Source organism: Hypanus sabinus, chromosome 30 (genome assembly GCF_030144855.1).
Source record: "Hypanus sabinus isolate sHypSab1 chromosome 30, sHypSab1.hap1, whole genome shotgun sequence".
NCBI lineage: Eukaryota > Metazoa > Chordata > Chondrichthyes > Myliobatiformes > Dasyatidae > Hypanus > Hypanus sabinus.
The window spans coordinates 25,600,861-25,621,531 of record NC_082735.1 but is presented as its reverse complement, the minus strand read 5'-3'; the positions used below and the strand labels follow the sequence as shown (position 1 = coordinate 25,621,531).

Below are 20,671 nucleotides of genomic sequence, written 5' to 3'. Positions count from 1 at the left end.
CTGGCAGAGTCAAGTGGAAACTTGAGTATGTGGATGAAAACAAATTTTTAATCTACACCTACACTTGTTATAATAATGTTACCAGGGGAGCAAATAGATGCATATTAGGTTAGTTACTAGCAATCAGTTCAAAATGTAAGACTCTAGATCTGGAGAGAAATTTCCCTCGTGCTGGTGCAGAGTAAATGGATCTTTACCGGTAATGAACCCATATGTTGTTCCATGGTGTATCCAAGAAATTCCATTCGCACTTCGAATCAATACAGCTTGAAAGCTTTCTGAAGAATTTTTATTAATTAAGCTTGTTGCTTTATAACAAAAAAATTTAGATTTCCTGTACAATTTTCTACAATGTTTTCAGTTTGAAGTACAAATTGATGCATAATACTGTTCAGTAATAGTGCTGTTAAGCAGGCTGGTGGCGTGGTGGCATCAGCACCAGACTTTGAGGCAAAAGATCCCAAGTTCGAATCCGGCCGGCTCCTAGCAACTCAGCCTCATAAAAAAACCTCGTACGGCAATGGCAAGAAATGCCGCCTGATGCGCCACAAGGCGTGAAAAGGATCAACTCCCAACAGCATCGTGTTGTTGACGTATCCGTAACAAATGGATAATTCTTGTGGTCAACTGTAAGGAATAAAGAAGGAGTGGGGAGGACAGGCCTTTGCTACTGTCTTTAATAAGATTATTGCTAACCTTATAGTAATCTCAATCCAGTCTCTCCCTATAGGAGGGAATATGCCACAGCATAAAAATACTTGTTTATGAATAAAATTGTTTGCAGTGAAATCCATTAAAAGTCGGTAATGATTGTTGTGTTATGCACAAACGTGTGAGCTGAAGGGAAAGCATACTGTAAAGAAGATGGGTATCACCCCGTTGATCTGTGGTTATTGAGTAACATTGGCTCCCTGTTAAGCAATGGCTCAATTTTTTAAAAAAATCTTGTGTTTTCAAATCCTTACAGTGTATGACCTTGTCTCTAATTCTCATAAACCTCTTCAGCTCCACAACCACTGAGAAATCTTTGTACCTCCACTTTTGACTTTTTGATCCTCAAATTGAAATATCAAAACATTAATGGCAGTCTCCTGCCAAAGTTATAACTACTTGAATACCAACTCTAAATCACCCAGCTTTTCTTTATTCCTTAAAACTTATGTTTACAATTAAACTTTTGCTCAGACTCTGGTATCTCCTTTTGTGGTTTGGTGTCAAATTTTACTTTTGAGTATTTTGCTATGTTAAAGGTAATATAACTACAAATTGTGTTTGATGTTTCAGTTGCTATGAATAGTACAATAAAAGAACACAGCCCCACTCCACAATTCAAGTACTTTCAATCTCATTGGATAACATTATAAAATTTAGAGATATGTACAAGGTGATTAATATCCTTTTTGAATGCTCTTTAAATTTTAAGGTGTACCTTAACCTCCTCGCAAAAGAGGGCGCTGTCTTTAAAAAATGATCAAGAGACTGTACAATTTGTATAGGTTCCAAGTGCAGAATTAATGCAAAGGTACATTTCATAATAGCAGAACTGTTTTTGGAATTGCAATATTTGTACTGACAAGTAGGAATATTTTAAAAAAAATGAATGGATTAATTTTCCTCAACCTCCCATGTTAGAGTCTTCTGGAGGAGGAATAGAATTTATGCCTCTGATTAGTCATTCTGAAAACTATTACTCCCACACATGAGATTCAGAAACTTGGTAACTGATGATTATCTGAAAGGATTTTACTTTTGGTTCAATTATTGGCCACTTTTGAACCCTTTTTCCCCACCTTTAGGATCACATACTTCAATATTTCATATTTTTGACTAGAATATTCATTAGGCAACTTCCCAGCTTCTCTCTACAGTTGCTGTTTTATGGTAGCCACTAAGATATTTGCATGAAATGCCCGTTCTTTTTTTATATTTTATCTCTTCCCCCAACAGTTCGGTAACTCCCTATCCCTCTGTTCTCTTTTGCAAAACTGTTCCACCCAAAATCCTGTGTCACTTCTTTGGTCTAGACTTTTCCCCTGAAAGGAAAAGTGCATTTAAATGGGATTACATTTTCAACTCTACACTGATTAGCAAATTTGATGCCCACTACAGTCTTGCCTACACAAACAGTAATTCTACGTTGTACATCTTAAGTTTGGAGTTTGTATCTTTCAACTGCAGTAGATTCCCACATGACTCGTCAAGAGAAAAAGACTGAAGCTGGTGGCAACTCTGCAATGTATAGGATACTAACGTGACTCGATGGCGACTCATTTTTTTAATGTGTACCTGTTTTTGAATGTGTTTTCCTATTTCCTTAAAGAAAAGATCTTTTTTCATCCTTCACATCTTAGTGGACCATCTGTTTTTGGTGCTTCGGTGCTGAATTTCATAGATTGTGACCTTGTGGACATTGTTGGCGTCAATGTGCCAGTAGGTGCAATGGAATTGTAAATTCAAGTATTTTATGATCATTCAACAATATGGCAGTTTCTGACTTCTAAATTTAAATTTCTGTTAACTACTTCAAATGTCAGCTGGAAAAAAAAACTGGTATCTTTTGTGCAACATGGACATCTTTGTTTCTATAATCTAAATAACCAAAATAAATGTGACCTAGTGCTTAGAAGATCAGCTACATTGTAGCCATGTACCTCTATTACAATTATTAAAATGCATTTTCATTTTGTATATAGTTAAGATATTTCGTATTATTCAGACATGATGCAGCCAATTTTGGATCATGGGAAATTGGGGTAAACTCAATGGCAGACATAATGAAACATCTCGAAAACAGCCAACCAAGATTCCCATCTAAATTAGTCCCATCTGGAGCTGGTAAGCAATTTTATCTTCAACTTTTTGCTACAAATTTTACGGCGTTCAAATGGTTGGAGTACCTTGTCATTTATCCACGTAATCTGTAGATTGTGATTTTCACTGGATATGATGTACTATATATCTGCCCTCATTCAAACTTTTCTAATCTAATAACTAGACTAAGCTCTTTAATGAGATGAATTCCAGACTGAATTGTTAAGCTGCTTTACTTTATAGACACAAGTCAACTTTAAGCTTATTTTCTTTAAAAATAAGGAAAAAATAGTTTTTTTTAAACAGTCTGTTTGCTACATGCTTCTCACTAAATGGTTAATTGCAGCAACTGACATGCAGTATTTTTAATATGTTTTTTTTTTGATATGTTAAACGATTTAGAACCCTTGAGCATCCTCATCCAATATTCTTAAGAAATGGAAGAGCAGTGTTCTTTATAGATTTTCCAAAATGGGGATTTTCTGTTCAGTCTGGCAGCTAAGCCTTGTGTCCCCTTCCCAAGAATATATCATCCCCAGAACACTGAATGTTGGACTTAAGGTAATAAATTACCTCAACCACAAAAGGAATAGGTGCTCTGTTTCCCCATTGAGAAGGGAAAGGAGATGACATCCACAGTTATTACAGACATACCCAAATTTCCTTCCAACCACCACTATTTCTTTTGTCCCTGGCCATTCTGAGATAATAAATTTGTTTTAAAATTTGTTATAATTATTATTCTTGGATACTGTAGAATTTGCAGAAATGCCCTAACAATGGTCAAGAATGTTAACCTGTTGATCTTACCTAACCTTTTAAGATCATTAAGTCATGAATAATTTGGATAATTGGACAATACATTGCACCAGGAAGCAGTTATTAATTAGAGTTTTGTATCTCAGATCAATGCTTGTCTTAATAGTGTGACAGATGCTCTGATTGTTGTAAATACTGCAAGATACTAAAAAATAGGCTGCAGTGTTTAACTATTAATCTACTGAGTCGATTTAAAGCTGCTGCTCTGATTAACCCTTTGGGGATATAATTTGAAAAGCTCCTAAGATATTTAAAATTTATTTGAAAGGAGTTTCTCTCCATTCTAACTCAAGGGTGTGGGAGTAAATGGATTTCTTACTCTTCTATATCATAAAATCGGGAGGAAGTTACAGCTTGTGATTCAGCTGGGAGCTCAGAGAATTCGACCATTGTAGGTAGGATTTAAGCCTACCTGGGCAATACCTGTGGAGGAGGGAGAACTGCGCAGGTGCGAGTGACGTCAGCGTCGAGCGCGCACTTTAAAAGGCAGGACTTCTTTTCAGAGCGGGCAGTGGAGTCCGTGGAAGCAGAGTCCTGGGCTTTGGCTAAGTGGGGAGTCCGTGGAAGCAGAGTCCTGGGCTTTGGCTAAGTGGGGAGTCCGTGGAAGCAGAGTCCTGGGCTTTGGCTAAGTGGGGAGTCCGTGGAAGCAGAGTCCTGGGCTTTGGCTAAGTGGGGAGTCCGTGGAAGCAGAGTCCTGGGCTTTGGCTAAGTGGGGAGTCCGTGGGAGCAGAGTCCTGGGCTTTGGCTAAGTGGGGAGTCCGTGGAAGCAGAGTCCTGGGCTTTGGCTAAGTGGGGAGTCCGTGGAAGCAGAGTCCTGGGCTTTGGCTAAGTGGGGAGTCCGTGGAAGCAGAGTCCTGGGCTTTGGCTAAGTGGGGAGTCCGTGGAAGCAGAGTCCTGGGCTTTGGCTAAGTGGGGAGTCCGTGGAAGCAGAGTCCTGGGCTTTGGCTAAGTGGGGAGTCCGTGGGAGCAGAGTCCTGGGCTTTGGCTAAGTGGGGAGTCCGTGGAAGCAGTGTCCTGGGCTTTGGCTAAGTGGGGAGTCCGTGGAAGCAGTGTCCTGGGCTTTGGCTAAGTGGGCTTCGGCGTAAGGGGACTTCGGTAAGCCTGTGTGATTGCTCGCTGAGGGGTAGATGGTAAGGTCACTCGGTGCTTTTTAGACTTATTCTATTAATCCAGTTCAGGTATGGGGGAGACAGTCAGAGCAGTGGTGTGCTCCGTATGCAGTATGTGGGAAGTCAGGGTCAACACAGTTGTCCCTGATGACCACACCTGCAAAAGGTGCGTCCAGCTGCAGCTCCTATCAGCCCGAGTTAGGGAGTTGGAGCGGGAGCTGGATGAACTACGGATCATTCGGGAGGCAGAGGCAGAGATAGATAGGAGTTATCAGGAGGTAGTCACACCAAAAATCCAAGAAGTAGACAGATGGGTGACAGTCCAGAGAGGCAGGGGGAGCAGGCAGAGAGAGCAGAGCACCCCTGTGGCCATTCCCATTAACAATAAGTATACCGTACTGGATACTGTTGATGGGGATGACCTACCAGGAATGAGTTGTAGTGGTCCTGCCTCTGGCACAGAGGTTGAACCCTCAACTAGGAAGGGGAGGAAGGAAGAGAAGAGAGTGATAGTTTTAGGGGATTCTATAGTCAGGGGGGCAGATAGGGGATTTTGTGGGGCAGATCGGGAGTCTCGGATGGTATGTTGCCTCCCTGGTGCCAGGGTCCAGGACATCTCAGATCGGGTGCAGGCTATTCTTGAGAACGAGGGCATGAACCCAGATGTAGTGGTCCATGTAGGGACCAACGATGTAGGTAAGGTAAGTGAGGGGGTCTTGCTTAGAGAGTTCAGGGAATTAGGAGGGAAGCTGCAAGGCAGGACCTCCAGGGTGACAATCTCGGGATTGCTACCTGTGCCACGTGCGAGTGAGGAGAAGAATAGAATGATTATGCACGTTAATACGAGGCTGAGAGCATGGTGCAAGAAGGATGGGTTCAGGTTTTTGGATAATTGGTCTTTGTTCCAGGGACATTGGGATCTGTTTCGAAGGGACGGTCTACATCTGAACTGGAGGGGTACTAACATTCTTGCAGGAATGTTTGCCAGTGCTGCTCGGGGGGGTTTAAACTAGATGTGCAGGGGGCAGGGATCCAGATTACGAGAGAAGATGATATGATGAAGGATAAGGGACAGGTGGGGAATACACGTTTCCCAAATATTAATTGTGTAAAGGAGAAAGGTGAGACAGAACATGTGTTGGAAAAGCTACATGTACAGAGGGTTGGCTAGAAGGAGCATGGGGTTAAATGTGTAGAAGGTTTGGGTGATCTTGAGAAGGTCATCAAAATTCAAGGTGCAATTAGCCCGATGGAAGTTCAAGGAGCTGGGTTAGGTACAATAGACAGTGTTTTAAGCAAAGAGAGGAGGAATGGGCTAAGAATTCTATACTTGAATGCGCGTAGTGTCAGAAATAAGACAGATGAGCTTGAAGCTCAGATGAAAATGGGGAACTACGATATTGTTGGGATAACGGAGACATGGCTGCAAGGGGATCAGACCTGGGAATTGAGTGTACCAGGGTATACGTGCTATCGTAGAGACAGAAATATGGGAAGGGGGGGTGGGGTGGCCCTGTTGGTGAGGAATGAGATTCAGTCCTTAGCAAGAGGTGACTTGGGAACAGGGGAAGTAGAGTCTGTGTGGATTGAGCTGAGGAACAGTAAGGGTAAAAAGACCCTAATGGGTGTTGTGTACAGGCCCCCAAACAGTAGCGTGGATATTGGGTACAAGTTGATTAGGGAGTTAACATTGGCATGTGCTAAAGGTAATGCAGTCGTTATGGGAGATTTCAACATGCAGGTGAACTGGGAGAATCAGGTAGGTGCTGGACCCCAGGATAGGGAGTTTGTGGAGTGTCTAAGGGATGTATTTTTGGAACAGCTTGTGCTTGAGCCAACCAGGAACGAGGCTATTTTGGACTTGGTGATGTGTAATGAACAGGAATTGATAAGTGTTCTTGAAATAAAGGAGCCATTAGGAAGTAGTGATCATAACATGATAAGTTTTTATCTACAATTTGAGAGGGATAGGGGCAGATCAGAGGTGTCAGTGTTGCAATTAAATAAAGGAGACTATGGAGCCATGAGGGAAGAGCTGGCCAAAGTTAAATGAGCGGATGCCCTGGCAGGAAAGACAGTGGATCAGCAGTGGCAGATATTCTTGGGGATAATACAAAAGATGCAAATGCAGTTCATTCCAATGAGAAGGAAGGATTCAAAGAGGGGGAAGGGGCCACAGTGGTTGACAAAGGAAGTCAGAGATTGTATAGCATTAAAGAAAAAGAAGTATGACAGGGCTAAGATGAGTGGGAATACAGATGATTGGGAAAGTTTTAAGGAACAGCAGATCTTAACTAAAAAAGCAATAAGGAGAGAAAAAATCAGGTATGAGCTCAGTCTAGCCAGGAATATAAAAGGGGATAGCAAAAGCTTTTTTAGCTATGTGAAGAGAAAGAAGATAGTTAAGAACAATGTTGGCCCCTTGAAGAATGAATTGGAAGAAATTGTTATGGGAAACAGGGAAATGGCAACAGAATTTAATGCGTACTTTAGATCTGTCTTCACCAGGGAGGACACAAGCAATCTCCCAGATGTATGGATGGGCCAGGGTCATAAGATATCAGAGGAATTGAAACAGATTGACATTAGGAAAGAAACTGTGATGAGTAGACTGATAGGACTGAAGGCTAATAAATCCCCGGGTCCAGATGGTCTGCATCCAAGGGTTCTAAAAGAGGTGGCTCAGGAAATTGCGGATGCATTGATAATCATTTTCCAATGTTCCTTAGATTCAGGATCAGTTCCTGAAGATTGGAGAGTGGCTAATGTTATTCCACTTTTCAAGAAGGGAGGGAAGGAGAAAACAGAGAACTATCGCCCTGTTAGCCTAACGTCAGTCGTGGGGAAGATGCTTGAGTCCATTATTAAGGACGAAATAGTGGCACATCTTGATGGCAGTAATAGGATTAGGCCGAGCCAGCATGGATTTACCAAGGGCAAATCATGCTTGACTAATCTGTTGGAGTTTTTTGAGGGTGTAACAGGGATGTTAGACGAAGGTAAGCCAGTGGATGTTGTGACCCTAGATTTTCAGAAGGCATTCGATAAGGTGCCACATAGGAGATTGGTGAGTAAAATCACAGCTCATGGCATTGGGGGCAGGGTTTCAACGTGGATAGAAAACTGGTTGGCAGATAGAAAGCAAAGGGTAGCAGTGAATGAGTGTTTCTCGGACTGGCTGGAGGTGACTCGTGGGGTACCACAGGGCTCTGTATTGGGACCACAGCTCTTTACGATTTATGTCAACGATTTAGATGAGGGCATTGAAAACTATATCAGCAAGTTTGCTGACGATACTAAACTGGGTGGCAGTGTGACATGCGAAGAGGACATTAGGAGAATACAGGGAGACTTGGATAGGCTGGGTGAGTGGGCAGATACTTGGCAGATGTCATTCAATGTGAATAAATGTGAAGTTATCCACTTTGGAAGCAGGTACAAGAGGGCAGAGTATTGTCTGAACGGTGTAGAGTTAGGTAAGGGAGAAATGCAAAGAGACCTAGGAGTCCTAGTTCATCAGTCAATGAAGGTGAATGAGCAAGTGCAACAGGCAGTGAAGAGGGCAAATGGAATGTTGGCCTTTATTACAAGGGGGATTGAGTACAAGAGCAAGGATGTCCTTTTGCATTTGTACAGGGCCCTGGTGAGACCACACCTGGAATATTGTGTACAGTTTTGGTCTCCAGGTTTGAGGAAGGACATTCTGGCAATTGAGGAAGTGCAGCATAGATTCACTAGGTTGATTCCTGGGATGGCAGGGCTGTCTTACGCAGAGAAATTGGAGAGATTGGGCTTGTACACACTGGAATTGAGGAGATTGAGAGGGGATCTGATTGAAGCGTTTAAGATAATTAAAGGATTTGATAGGATTGAGGCAGGAAATATGTTCCAGATGTTGGGAGAGTCCAGTACCAGAGGGCATGGATTGAGAATAAGAGGTCAGTTATTTAAAACAGAGTTGAGGAAGAACTTCTTCTCCCAGAGAGTTGTGGAGGTGTGGAATGCACTGCCTCAGAAGACGGTGGAGGCCAATTCTCTGGATGCTTTCAAGAAGGAGCTAGATAGATATCTGATGGATAGGGGTATGAAGGGATACGGGGTCAAGGCAGGGACTGGGTATTGATAGTGAATGATCAGCCATGATCTCAGAATGGCGGTGCAGACTCGAGGGGCCAAATGGTCTACTTCTGCAACTATTGTCTATTGTCTAAAATCGCTCTGTTGTTATTTGTTACACAGAATATCAAAAATTTCATAGTGACATTAGATTACATTAATGTTTATTCATGTGGGAAAAGTAGCCAGATAATCATTTGAAAGGAGAAGAAATTGGAAAACCCTTCCAAAATATGGAGGTATTGATAAACATCGCGACAGACTTGGAGAAAGTTAGGAATTGTGGAAGGAAAAGTTAAGTATTGTATGGCAGAAGAATATAGAGTACCTTACATGTGGTATAATAAATCTAAACTTGTCTGAAGTTGAAGCCATTTATATAATAGTGTAAAATGATTTGGACATGAAGTTAAAGGAAAGTTATTGTCTTGCTGAAGCCTTTCCAATCAAAAAAAAATTTGTTGATGTGTGGATTTGTGAACAATAAATTTGAACACAAAAGTGGATAGTTTTGGATAACTTTTGGAGGCCCGTGACTGGTGGTGTGCTGCAGGGGTTTGTGCTGAGTCTAATTAATAAGTTAGATGATAATGTGGTGAACTGGAACAGCAGATTTGCAGGTGATGCCATGATGTCGTGGACAGCAAGGAAGGCCATCAAAGCTGAGAAAATGGCAGATGGAATTTAATGCAGAGAATCATGAGGTGTTGCACTGTGGGAGGTCAAACCAGGGTAAGATTTGCATAGTGAATGGCAGGGCAGTGAGGTATGTGGCAGAATAAAGCAATCTGGGAATACAAATCCATAATTCTTTGAAAGTGGTGTCATGGGTCAATAGAGTGATAAAGAAAGCTTTTAGCATATTGGCCTTTATGAATCAGGGCAATGAGTACAGGACTTGGGATGTTGTGTAAGATGTTAGTGAGGCCAGATTTAAAGTTTTTTGTGTGGCTCTGTACACCTGCCTACAGGAAAGTTAATAAAAATCTTGAAGGAGTACAAAGAATGTTGCCAAGACTTGAGGCTGAGTTACTGGGAAAGGTTGAATAGGGTTAGGACTTTATTCCCTGGAGTGCAGGAGAATGAGGGGAGATTTTATAGAGGTGTTTGGATAGATTGAATGCATACATACTTTTCCCCCTCACATTGGGTAAGACTAGAATTAGAGATCAGGTTCAGGGTGAGACATTTAATGGGAATCTGAGGGGGAACTTCTTCACTCAGAGTGGTGTGAACTTGGAACGAGCTGCCAGTGGAAGTGGTGGATGCAGGTCTAATAATTATATTTAAGGGAACTTTGGATAGCTATATAGATGAGAAGAGTATGGAGGGCTATGGTCCAGATGCAGGTAGATAGACTAGGCAGAAAACCAGGCAGGCATGGACCAGATGGGCAGAAGGACCTGTTTCTCTGTTGTAGTGTTCTTTATAGTGGAGTCCATCTTGTCTCATTATAATTAATCCTTAACTATAAAAACACCAAAATATTGAGATCGGTCATTGCGCCAATGTATTTTAATAGAACACAGAGACGTGAACATGGCGTTGCAGTGTGGTGTGACAGGAACCACAGTAGTATGGCAGCTCCAGCACCCTGTGTTCAATCCTGACCTAAGTGGAGCTTGCATGTTCTTCCTGTGATCATGTGGATTGCCCGCCAGTGACTAGGTATCTTCCTACATCTCAATCTTGTGCAGGCTTTAAATTGACCACTGTAAATTGCCCCTGATACGTAGTTGACAGGTAGAACTTGAAAAGACGTTGATAGGAACGATTGGAAAGTAAAATGGAAATGGCAGTAGATTAGGTTTAATGAGTAACACCTTATAAAATGCTGAAGGAACTCAGCAGGTCAGACAGGGAATAAACAGTCGACGTCCTGGGCTGAGGCCCTTCATCATGGTAATGAGTGCTCGATAGCTAGTGTGAAGTCAATGAGATGAAGGGTCTTTTTCCAAGCTGTGTGACTTTTTCCCCTCCCCCCCATCACAAAAGCCAGACTATTTAATTTTACTGTACTGCAGAGAGAGGGTGAGAGTACTGGTTATAGCAAAAGTTGGAAACCCAAAAGCTGTCATTATGAAACTGCTGAGCTCCGGCAGCGCTATCAAACAGCTGCAACACAGGGAAATTGGTGGGATGCATCTGATTCACAAAGGATAGGCTGAGCAATAACTGCCTGAGTAGCCTACTCTCAAAGTGACAGAAGGCAAGGACGGTGTTTGTGAGCAGTTCCTCTTAGGACCAGTTGGCTCCACACCTCAGTACACACTTGGTCCAAATGTAGATTAAAGTTGAACTCCCACAGTAGGGGCAAGTAACTGCTGTTGATATTAAGACAGCACATGGCCTAATGTGAATTGGCAGCATGGTGCAGTTACAAGAGAGACTGGAGAGATTATGAGGAGTGATTGATACTTTTGTGGCCTAAGGTAGAACGAGTCAATTTTAGAAAACCTAGCACATTTATTTTTCTACATAGTCCCCTCTTACATTTACACACTTAGTCCAGCGGTCGTGGAGCATACGGATCTTGGACCTCTAGAAAGTGTCCACAGCAGGGGTGGTTGATAAGCTCGTGGCCTGAGGTAGAAGGAGATAAGTTATGCAGATCAACTCTTTGAGTAATTATGCAGGAAGTTTTAAGTTAATAACTCATCTCCTTCTACCTTAGGCCACGACCTTATCAATCACCCCTGATGAGTTTATTAACTTCAAACTTTCTGCATAATCACTCAAAGAGGTGACCTGCATGTGCATGTAACGAGAGCTGTATAACTCACCTCCTTCTACCTCAGGCCACGAACTTATCGATCACCTCTGCTGTGGACACTTCCTGGAGGTCCAAGATCCAAATGCTCCTCGACCGCTGGACTAAGTGTGTAAATGTAGGAGGGGACTATGTTGAAAAATAAATGTGCTAGGTTTTCTACCTAGACCTAAGTTCGTACCCTAGGCCACGAACTTATCAATCAACCTTTGTGTGTCACCCCGGTATCTTTCCATCATCTGCAAGACGCAAGTCAGTGTGTGACCGGATACCCTCTGCCTGATTGCTATCCAGTAACGAGTGTATACTATGTAGGAACTGCTCAGAGCTTGTTCAGTGTCCGCTGGTCAGTAGTCTGTTACTTTGCGACCCTGCACGAGAGCACCAGTTATGTCAGAGGAAGAGCCCTCTTCTCTGCAATGTAAAGTGACCCCATATCGAGGAAAGGATCCAGAGGAGGTTCATGAGGATGACCTCGGGAATGAAAGGTTAACGTGAGGACCGTTTGATGGGCCTGGGCCTGCACTCACTGGAGTCTATTAGAATGGGGGTGGGGGGGTTCTCATTGAAACGTACCAGATGTTGAAAGGCATGGATAGCGAACATGGAGGTGATGTTTCCAATTACAGGCACAGTCTCACGGTACAAGGACGTACCTTCAGAACAGAGATAAGGAATAGGAACATAAGAAATAGGAGCAGGAGTCGGCCATCTGGCCCGTCGAGCCTGCTCCGCCATTCAATAAGATCATGGCTGATCTGACCATGGACTCATCTCCACCTGCTTGCCATAACCCTTAATTCCCCTACTATACAAAAATCTATCCAACCTTGTCTTAAATATATTTACTGAGGTAGTCTCCACTGCTTCTTTAATTTTTTTAGCCAGAGGCTGGCAAATTTGTGGAATTCATTGCCACAGAAGGCTGTGGAGGCCAAGCCACTGAGTATATTTAAAAAAACAAAAAGTCTGCAGATGCTGGAAAGCCAAAGCAACACGCACGAGCTCTCTCCTCTCTCTCCCCTTCTCTCTCTCTCCCCTTCTCTCTTTCTCTCTCTCTCTCCCTCCCCCTCTCCCCCCCCCCCACCTCCCTCCCTCTCTATCTCTCGCTCTCCTGGAGGAGCTCAGCAGGTCAGGCAGCATCTATGCAGATGACTAGACAGTCAATGTTTGCCGCTGAGACCCTTCTTCCAGAATGGAAAGAAGGGGGAAGATGCCAGAATTACCAAAGTGGGGGGGAGGGGAAGGAGGCTAACTGAATGGTGATAGTTGATGCCGGGTGGGTTGGAAAGTAAAGGGCCAGCTGGAGAGGAAGGAATCTGAAAGGAGAGGAGAGTGGACCATAGGAGAAATGGAAGGAGGGGGGGACCAGGGGGAGAAGAGGTAAGAGGCTGGGGGCAGAGGTGGTGGGGGAGGTGAAATTCGTGCTACAATAAAAAGGTGGGAAGGTTTGCTGGAGGGTGATAGGTTCTTATTTGTAAGGGCGCCAAAGGTTACGGTGAGAAGGCTGAGAGGGAAAAATAAATCAGTCATGACTGAGTGGTGGATCAGACTCGACGGGCCGAACTTCCTGATTTTGCTCGAACGCCTTCTGGGTCCGCAGACGATGCTGACTGATATTCCAAGAAAACGTTTTTTTTTTAAAAAAAAACCCGATAAGTTGGAAAATACAGGTAAAGGCGATGGGAAAAAATGCGCTTTGGTGGTTTGTAATACTTCAGTTGTAAGTGCCTCCGGGTGTAAATCCGGGCGTTAAAAGCACGTCCGGGTCGAACCGGGTGGAGACCGACATTTATCCTGGGTAAGGGGGATTCGGGGTTTTATTTCTTCGCTCTAACTGACCGTGACCGGCTGGGCTCTCGATAGATAACGGGATGAGCAGCGAACTGATTGAAGGCAGCGGGTGGCCGGGCGGCATGTTGTCACCCGCGTACGGAGCAAGCGACCCCCACCACCACGCACTGGGAGACGGGCATTTCTGTCAAACGGGATTAGTCTGGTTTTTCTGGGGCATGCTAGCCCGCCCGCTGCTTCCCTGCTCTCCCCGTCCCCGTCCCCGTGGCTGCGCCGGGTTTAGTCCGCCCGGGTGTGGCCAGGTCCTGCGCACGGGCGATTATTTACCTTCGCAGGGCTGAGAGCGGGTGGATTAAACCCGTCCATTCTTCTCTCTTGCTACACCCCCCCCCCCAGCTTTTTTTTTTGACTAGCCTGCCATTTGAACCTCGTGGAGAAATCGTGCGTAGTCTGGAGCCGCACAGGACAAACGGGTCTGCCTGTCCAGAGCTGCCACGCTCTGCTCGAGTTCCGTATTGAGGGAGGAGGTGGTGTAATGTTTGGATATCAAATAAAAATCCTTTATCTCTCCACGTTACGGGCATCATTTGGAATTCCTAATGAGTAAATATCAAGGGAGATGTGGAGGCTGTTTCTTTAACGAAGTACTCGCCATACATTTTCTTCCAGCCAAGATTAGAAGTTGGGGTCGGGAACTTGCAACCCATTGGAGTCGTCTCTACCCAACCACTGTCTTTCTGCCCGTCACCTGTGCCCTGCTAGGCCAACATCTGCCTGCACTTGTATAGCACCGTTCACTCCGCTGAATGTACCAAGTGTGGTTCACAGACCAGAGATGATCAAATCGCGTAAAATGGTTTCATAACTTGAAAGTTTAAAATATATACATAACTGCGGATGCTGGAAACGGGCAATGCTGGACGCAGCAGGTCTGGAATGTGATGTCAAACTTTATCTTTTGACGTAGCCTATTTAAGTGTTTCTGCCTTTTTTTTTGTTTTGTGAATGCGGTGATTTGGCCAATAAAAAGGCAAGTTTTAAGTGACAGAAAGTTGGCATTAACAGCAACCGGTTTTCAGAGAGCGTGTTCAAGACTAGTTAAGGTATGGTCACCCATGGAAAAGCAAAGAACAGTTCAAGTTTATTATCATAGGAAAAATGCTGTTTTAACTTGCTATTTTAAAGTTCCAAGTAATTTTTATTTATTAAAGTACATGTATGTCACCAAATACACCCCTGAGATTCATTTTCTTTGCACAGACACAGCCTCTTGAGCTTGCTGAGTCAGTAATTAAAATTGATTTGAACTTTGACCTTGGCTGTTTTCCCACTTAACACCACTCATCCCCAGTCTTAAATATTTCAATACATTCACCTCTTATTTCTCTAAATTTGGGCTCATTTATTCAATCTGCAGTTGCAATCCCCCTCCCTCCACCTATAAATTTACAAATGTTTGGTCTTCAAATGGGTGTTCAATTACCATTTGAAATCTTTGTTTTTGGGCAATGGTATTCAGATCTTAGTGTAGGGTTGGAATGAGTATGATCTCATTTGCACTTTGGTTGTTTTGATTTTATTATAAATATGTATTTTAAATTTGTATTAAATCCTGCATTAGTTGATTTAAAACTGTAAAAAAACTCACACACACAAAGCCCTTTTAATTGCTACATTGACTTGTTTGAGATTAATTGATATATATTTGACTTGGTGATTATACTTTAAGCAAAATAATATTTTTCATGTCATTTTCAGACTGATGTAACCCCCACCCCCCAGGCAGCTCTCAAAATGGAGATCTCCTCACACCAAGCCCATTTATTCCAACAGCTAAACGAGCAGCGTAAGCAGGAAATGTTTTGTGACTGCAGCATAATTGTGGAGGGCAGAGTCTTTAAGGGTCACCGTAACATCCTGTTTGCCAGCAGTGGGTACTTCCGTATGCTGCTGCTTCATAACGCCCAGGATGTGGGGCAGCCCGCCGTAGCCACATTCGACGTCTTCTCTGCAGATGCATTTACAATTATTTTGGATTTCATCTACTCAGGGCGGCTGTCCCTCACAAGCCAAAACGTGATCGATGTGATGTCAGCTGCCAGCTTCCTGCAAATGACAGATGTGATTAATGTCTGCAAGAGCTTCATCAAATCATCCCTAGACATAAGTGAAAAAGAGAGATACTTAAGACATTCCAGTAATAGTGAAATGAAATGTGGGGAAGCACCACCCTTGTATTCAGGCAGCCGTGGTCTAGAGATGAACTCTGGTCACACTCAGAAGAACTCTGATTTGGGAGGTACTGTTGGACATTCCTGGAGAAATTTCAACTTTCATCAGGCAGCTTCAAACCTCCCCTGCCCCAGAGACCAATTGCCGATGCCTTTTGCCAATGACAAAACGCCCCAGGAAGTTGCTGTTCACAAAGGCAATGGCTTGTGCAGTTTGGGTGCAAGAACGTCTGAACACATAAACACAGAACCCCAGGATCATGAGAAGAGAATAGTGGGTTCTGAGCCAATTGGCCCGCTTGTGAATTATCACTTCAGGCATCAGGCAGATGGGCTGTCTCTGCCACAAAGGAACACTGACACAGTCCAGCAACCTTCTCAAGGGAGAGATCGAAAGGCAGAAGATTGGTATCCTCCAGTGCCTACAATTGTGGAAGTTGTAGGTGACTGGAATGGAGAGAGCACAGGTAAGCTTTCTTTAATGCCAAAGGTGGAGGCAAACCATTGGGATACCATCTGGGTATCTCATTACCTTACTGTAAATTTTTTAATCTGTTGCTTTACTAACCTGAGGCATTAAAACAATTGAAATGCATTCATGTCTGGTTGTACATAGCCATTTGTTTGAAAGACACTGTTGTCCATTACAATTGATTTTTGTTTACAGCTGCAACTGTTTCTATTTGTATAGCATGTAAAACACAAATTAACACACAATTAGATTTCATGGCTTTTACAGAAGTGTTATTTAATCAAATAAATAGCTTTAAGAGCTGGCCTGTGGTGAAGTGGCATCAGCACCAGACTTTGAGGTGAGTGGTTCGAATCCGGCCAGCTCCTTGCATGCTTTCAGTCTGTGCTGGGTTGAGTGTCGAGCTAGCAACTCACTCAGCCCTGTAGAAATTAGACACAGCAAGGAGAGGAATAATATAAAATGAGGATGGATCAGGAAGTGAGGAGACAGGAAATATAAGCACTTGCCCAATATTAAGCTTTAAGGAGGAATTGTACAGAAAGGAAAACAGTTAAGTTGCTACATACTTTGATACATTTTGACAAGAATAATGGTTTCCTCGTCAGGTCTTAAGCTTCCCTAGATTTTCAACTGCTTAAAATCTATTACGAATGTTCTGTAGTCATAATTCACAAGTGTATTGCATTGTCTCACCTGGATATGTGCAGATTTAGAATTCCAAATATTTTACATTTTGTTTAAACATCTACATTTTTTTTTCCAAAGGAGACTGCAATATATTACCAAAGATGAGATTCAAGTGCCCTTTCTGTACACATACAGTGAAGCGGAAATCTGACTTGAAGCGACATCTTCGATCACATACAGGGGAGAGACCATTTCCTTGTGGTTCCTGTGGGAAGAGATTCACACGACTTGAGCACCTCCGCAGTCACCACATGACTGTGAGTGTGAAGTCTCGATGTTTACTTAAGTTAACAATTATCTTGGCAGTAGACATGGGAGCTCAACCTTGTGCTTATCCTAATCTTGAACAAATTGTTGAAAAATAACGTGAATAATATGGTGCACCTGGCAGGAACATCAGCTGGTACACACTGGCATTGTCACTTGGGTAACATCAAATATTAATCTGGAACTCTTGGCATGCCTTATCTATTTTTGCGGTTTCTTCCTTGTTACTGATAAATTAAGAGGAAAGTTGCGTACCCTGATCTAATGTTAACATCCATTGATTTAATGGCAATATATGACAAAAAAAATCTAAAACTATAGAAGTTCCACCTTTCCTCCACCCTGAAGTTTCTGCCATTGTGTGTCAGTCACAGTTGTGTTTCTATATACTGTACATTGTAAACCGTGAAACATTCTGACATACCACAGTTTCTGTGCTGAACTTTTCTATGATTCTATGAAGTGTGGGTGAACTTGCATTACTAATGAGTCTTGATTTTGTTAGTTGGTGCTTTTTGCTTGCATGTTAAATGGCTTTGTGTTAATCTTGTTATTGAATTCATCATTTTATTCTCCTTCTCAACATTGATAACTTGTCTTATTAGCTCTGCAATTATCAAGAGCAATGACCTAGATGAAAGATCGTGACCCAAAATGTCAACAGTCCATTTCCCTCTGCGGATGCTGCCTGGCCCACTGAGTTCCTCCAGCACTTTGCTTTTTAATCAAGAGCATTAAGTTCTATTTCAGTTAGTAACAGTATTGTGCCTTCCGTTTTTGTTTCATTCATGTCTTTGTGTTTTTTGAACTTTTTCCAGATCCATGTGTCCAGGAAGGCTATTTGCAAAGTTTGCAGGAAGGCACTTACCGGCATTGCAGCCAAAATTGTGCAGCACGATGGCAGGTCATTTGGGTTGTGCAACAGCTGTACAAATCCAATGAATTCAGGTCACGATGATGAGCCTATCGACTTGGATGCACACGCAGACAATGATATGGAATTTCAGGAAATTAACAAAGAATCTAACTGGATTTCTGCAGAGCCTCAAGGCGACACAGAGATCTTGAGTTCAGGAGGAGAAGATCCAGGGAGCAACAAAGTTAATGTGGTAGAAGAAATTTTGGATGATTCAGATGAGCAAGTGTAAGTTTATGATAAAACTGAGAAGAGAGCCTGAGGGGACATCCTGTACTGGAGCTTTTTTATAAGGATAGAAAATTACAAATGTTACTGAGGGGTTATAAAGAGAGGTTCCAACACCTTGTACATTTATTTGCCTTTTAAAATGTTAATAACAACTTTTTAGTTTCTCATTTCTGCATAATAAAGGTGAGATGATTCAAAGTATTGAGTTACTAATGCAAAACATTGTTTTAAAGTGGTGTATGAGGACTGTTGTGTAAGTATTTAAAACCACAAAGATTAAGTCATAGTCAAGAACCTTTTTGACAACATGTTAAAGAGAAGATGGATCCTCAAGATTAGATTTGAAGAAACATATTGTTTTCTGTTGTAGAATAGTAATTATACATAATGCTCAGATACTCACTGTCACATGAGTATGTCACATTGGCATGATATGTTAAGTGGCCTTCTGTATTGAAACACATCTGTGATCCTGTTCAATATACTTCTACACACAACTCATTTTTATGCTCAGAAAGGACTTCAAATTGCATGCTTATAACCAGACGTCACAGATTCATACATGAACAAAAATTTAGAATCCATAGGTTTGGATTGTTTTAAAAATGTTAAAATGCTGTGTTAAGACAAAGGGCGATTTAATTATCATGTTAATTCCAACTTGGGGAAATAGTGCTGCAGGCAGAACCATTTTATTTATCCATTAATATTTTACCTAATTTATTTTAAGACTGAAGTTATTTTTAGGTAACTTTCATTTTAGTTGTGTATTATTATCAAATCATCATTTGATTCCGGCATACGCTCATCACCTGCTGGCATTTTTGCTTAGCATAATCAATATTTGTCTCTTGGATAATTGAATTCATGTAGTATTACCTGCTTTTGCACCTGAGTTTGTTATAGTAAATAATTTTCATTCTTGGACAGATGCTTCTTCAATAAAGAAGCGTGAGCTCTTATGTTAAGATGTCTGGAAATTTGTAAAACTTACTTTGAAAGAACAAATATAATGTTTATACCCATACCCTAATAACTTGAATTTAAACCCACAACATTGATATTCTGTTTGCCTTAATTACCATACAGGTAGTCAATATTCCTGCTCATATTATTCATGTTCAAGTTATTAACAGATCCAATGGTATTTCCACCATCTCCTGCTCTAGGTGTAGAAGACTGTTACAAATTGTTGCTCTGACTTCATGCTTTGCTTTGAAATTGAGTGTCCAGTCGGGTAACATTTAGAGCACACATCTGGAATGCCTGCTAACTCACTGGATGCCTCCCATGACCCTGGGGTCTGATGGATATATGTTTTGTATTAAATATTAAATATTCTTTGGACAAAGAGGTTCCAATTCATTGAGCTTCTTGGGAAAAGAGGATGAATAGATAAGTTTTAAGTGATTGTAGTTTTAAAATGTCATGGTCAAGATGTATGATAGTGCAATAAACAATTTGTATATACTGTATATTAATGTTTATTGGAATTTGATCTTGTGCCAGAACTGTTAAACTTGTTCTATTGTAATGTTGTTTTTATATTCTGACTGCTCTGAGAATTGTTGTCAGCTAATTATTTCTTTTTTGGATTGGGTAATGTATTCTAAGTGATTTTGATAATTGAACCTGTAATACTTAAAACCAATAATGATTTTAAATCATACCCAAATTGCATGTCCAGATTATTTTTATATACAGGTTTACAAAAACATATGCCGTCACTTTAAAAAGTGAGTAATTCTATGTTTAAAAATATATATTTTTTCTACAGAGTGCATCTGTTACTGGAACAATGTGTTTCATGGTGGTATATTAAATACAGCAGAATTGACTATTGTGGATTGATCCATACCTTATTTTAGACAAGTTGTAACTTCTGTTTTGAAGCTTCAGTTCATTGTGTCCAATAAGGTGTCAAATCTTTTGATGCACAGTATTTAGTGCTGTAATAGTACCCTAGGTTTTTAACAGATCTCATGCTTGTATGAATTTGATGTACACATTGATTCATAACTTTGTGTGCTTCTCCAGTCCGCTGAAAGAAGGCTAGTGCTGTGGAGCAATGAGACCTATTATAAATTGATAATTATAAATAACATCTATTAAACAATGAAACTTTACTGTAAATATCACTATCTTATCTTTGCAACATCCTCAACTCACTTTGACCCCTCCTCAAGCACTGCCTAGGAAACTTTGTTGCTCTGATTTCTTGGTATGTTTTTTGTCTTCATTTTTGTTCACCACACTATTATAATCTGAAATTTATTCTCCAAATTTTCTGGCATTTCCTTTCTTTTTGCTCCTCCAATTCCTGTGCTCCCTAACTTCCTCCTTGAAGATCCATTTGAAAATCTGTTTCTTTGATCAAGTTAGCATATTCTGATTTTTGTTGAATTGCACCTTTGAGAAATTCTTTGAATTGTATAGCATTGAAGA

General features: G+C 41.7%; 1 protein-coding gene across 4 annotated transcripts; it reads left to right on the top strand.

Moving 5' to 3' along the window:
- Positions 1-1,905: 1,905 nt before the first annotated feature.
- LOC132383466 (zinc finger and BTB domain-containing protein 8A-like) lies at positions 1,906-20,064 on the top strand. Of its 4 annotated transcripts, none has more exons than XM_059954451.1 (4): positions 1,906-2,835; positions 15,178-16,117; positions 16,891-17,069; positions 17,898-20,064. In XM_059954451.1, the coding sequence occupies exons 2-4, from the start codon at positions 15,214-15,216 to the stop codon at positions 18,225-18,227; spliced, it is 1,413 nt and encodes a 470-aa protein (XP_059810434.1). In that variant the 5' UTR covers positions 1,906-2,835; positions 15,178-15,213; the 3' UTR covers positions 18,228-20,064. The 4 variants fall into 4 exon arrangements, with proteins under 4 accessions (XP_059810434.1, XP_059810432.1, XP_059810433.1 ...); XM_059954449.1 differs by lacking the exon at positions 1,906-2,835 and adding an exon at positions 13,357-13,426; XM_059954450.1 differs by lacking the exon at positions 1,906-2,835 and adding an exon at positions 13,549-14,348.
- Positions 20,065-20,671: the final 607 nt, after the last annotated feature.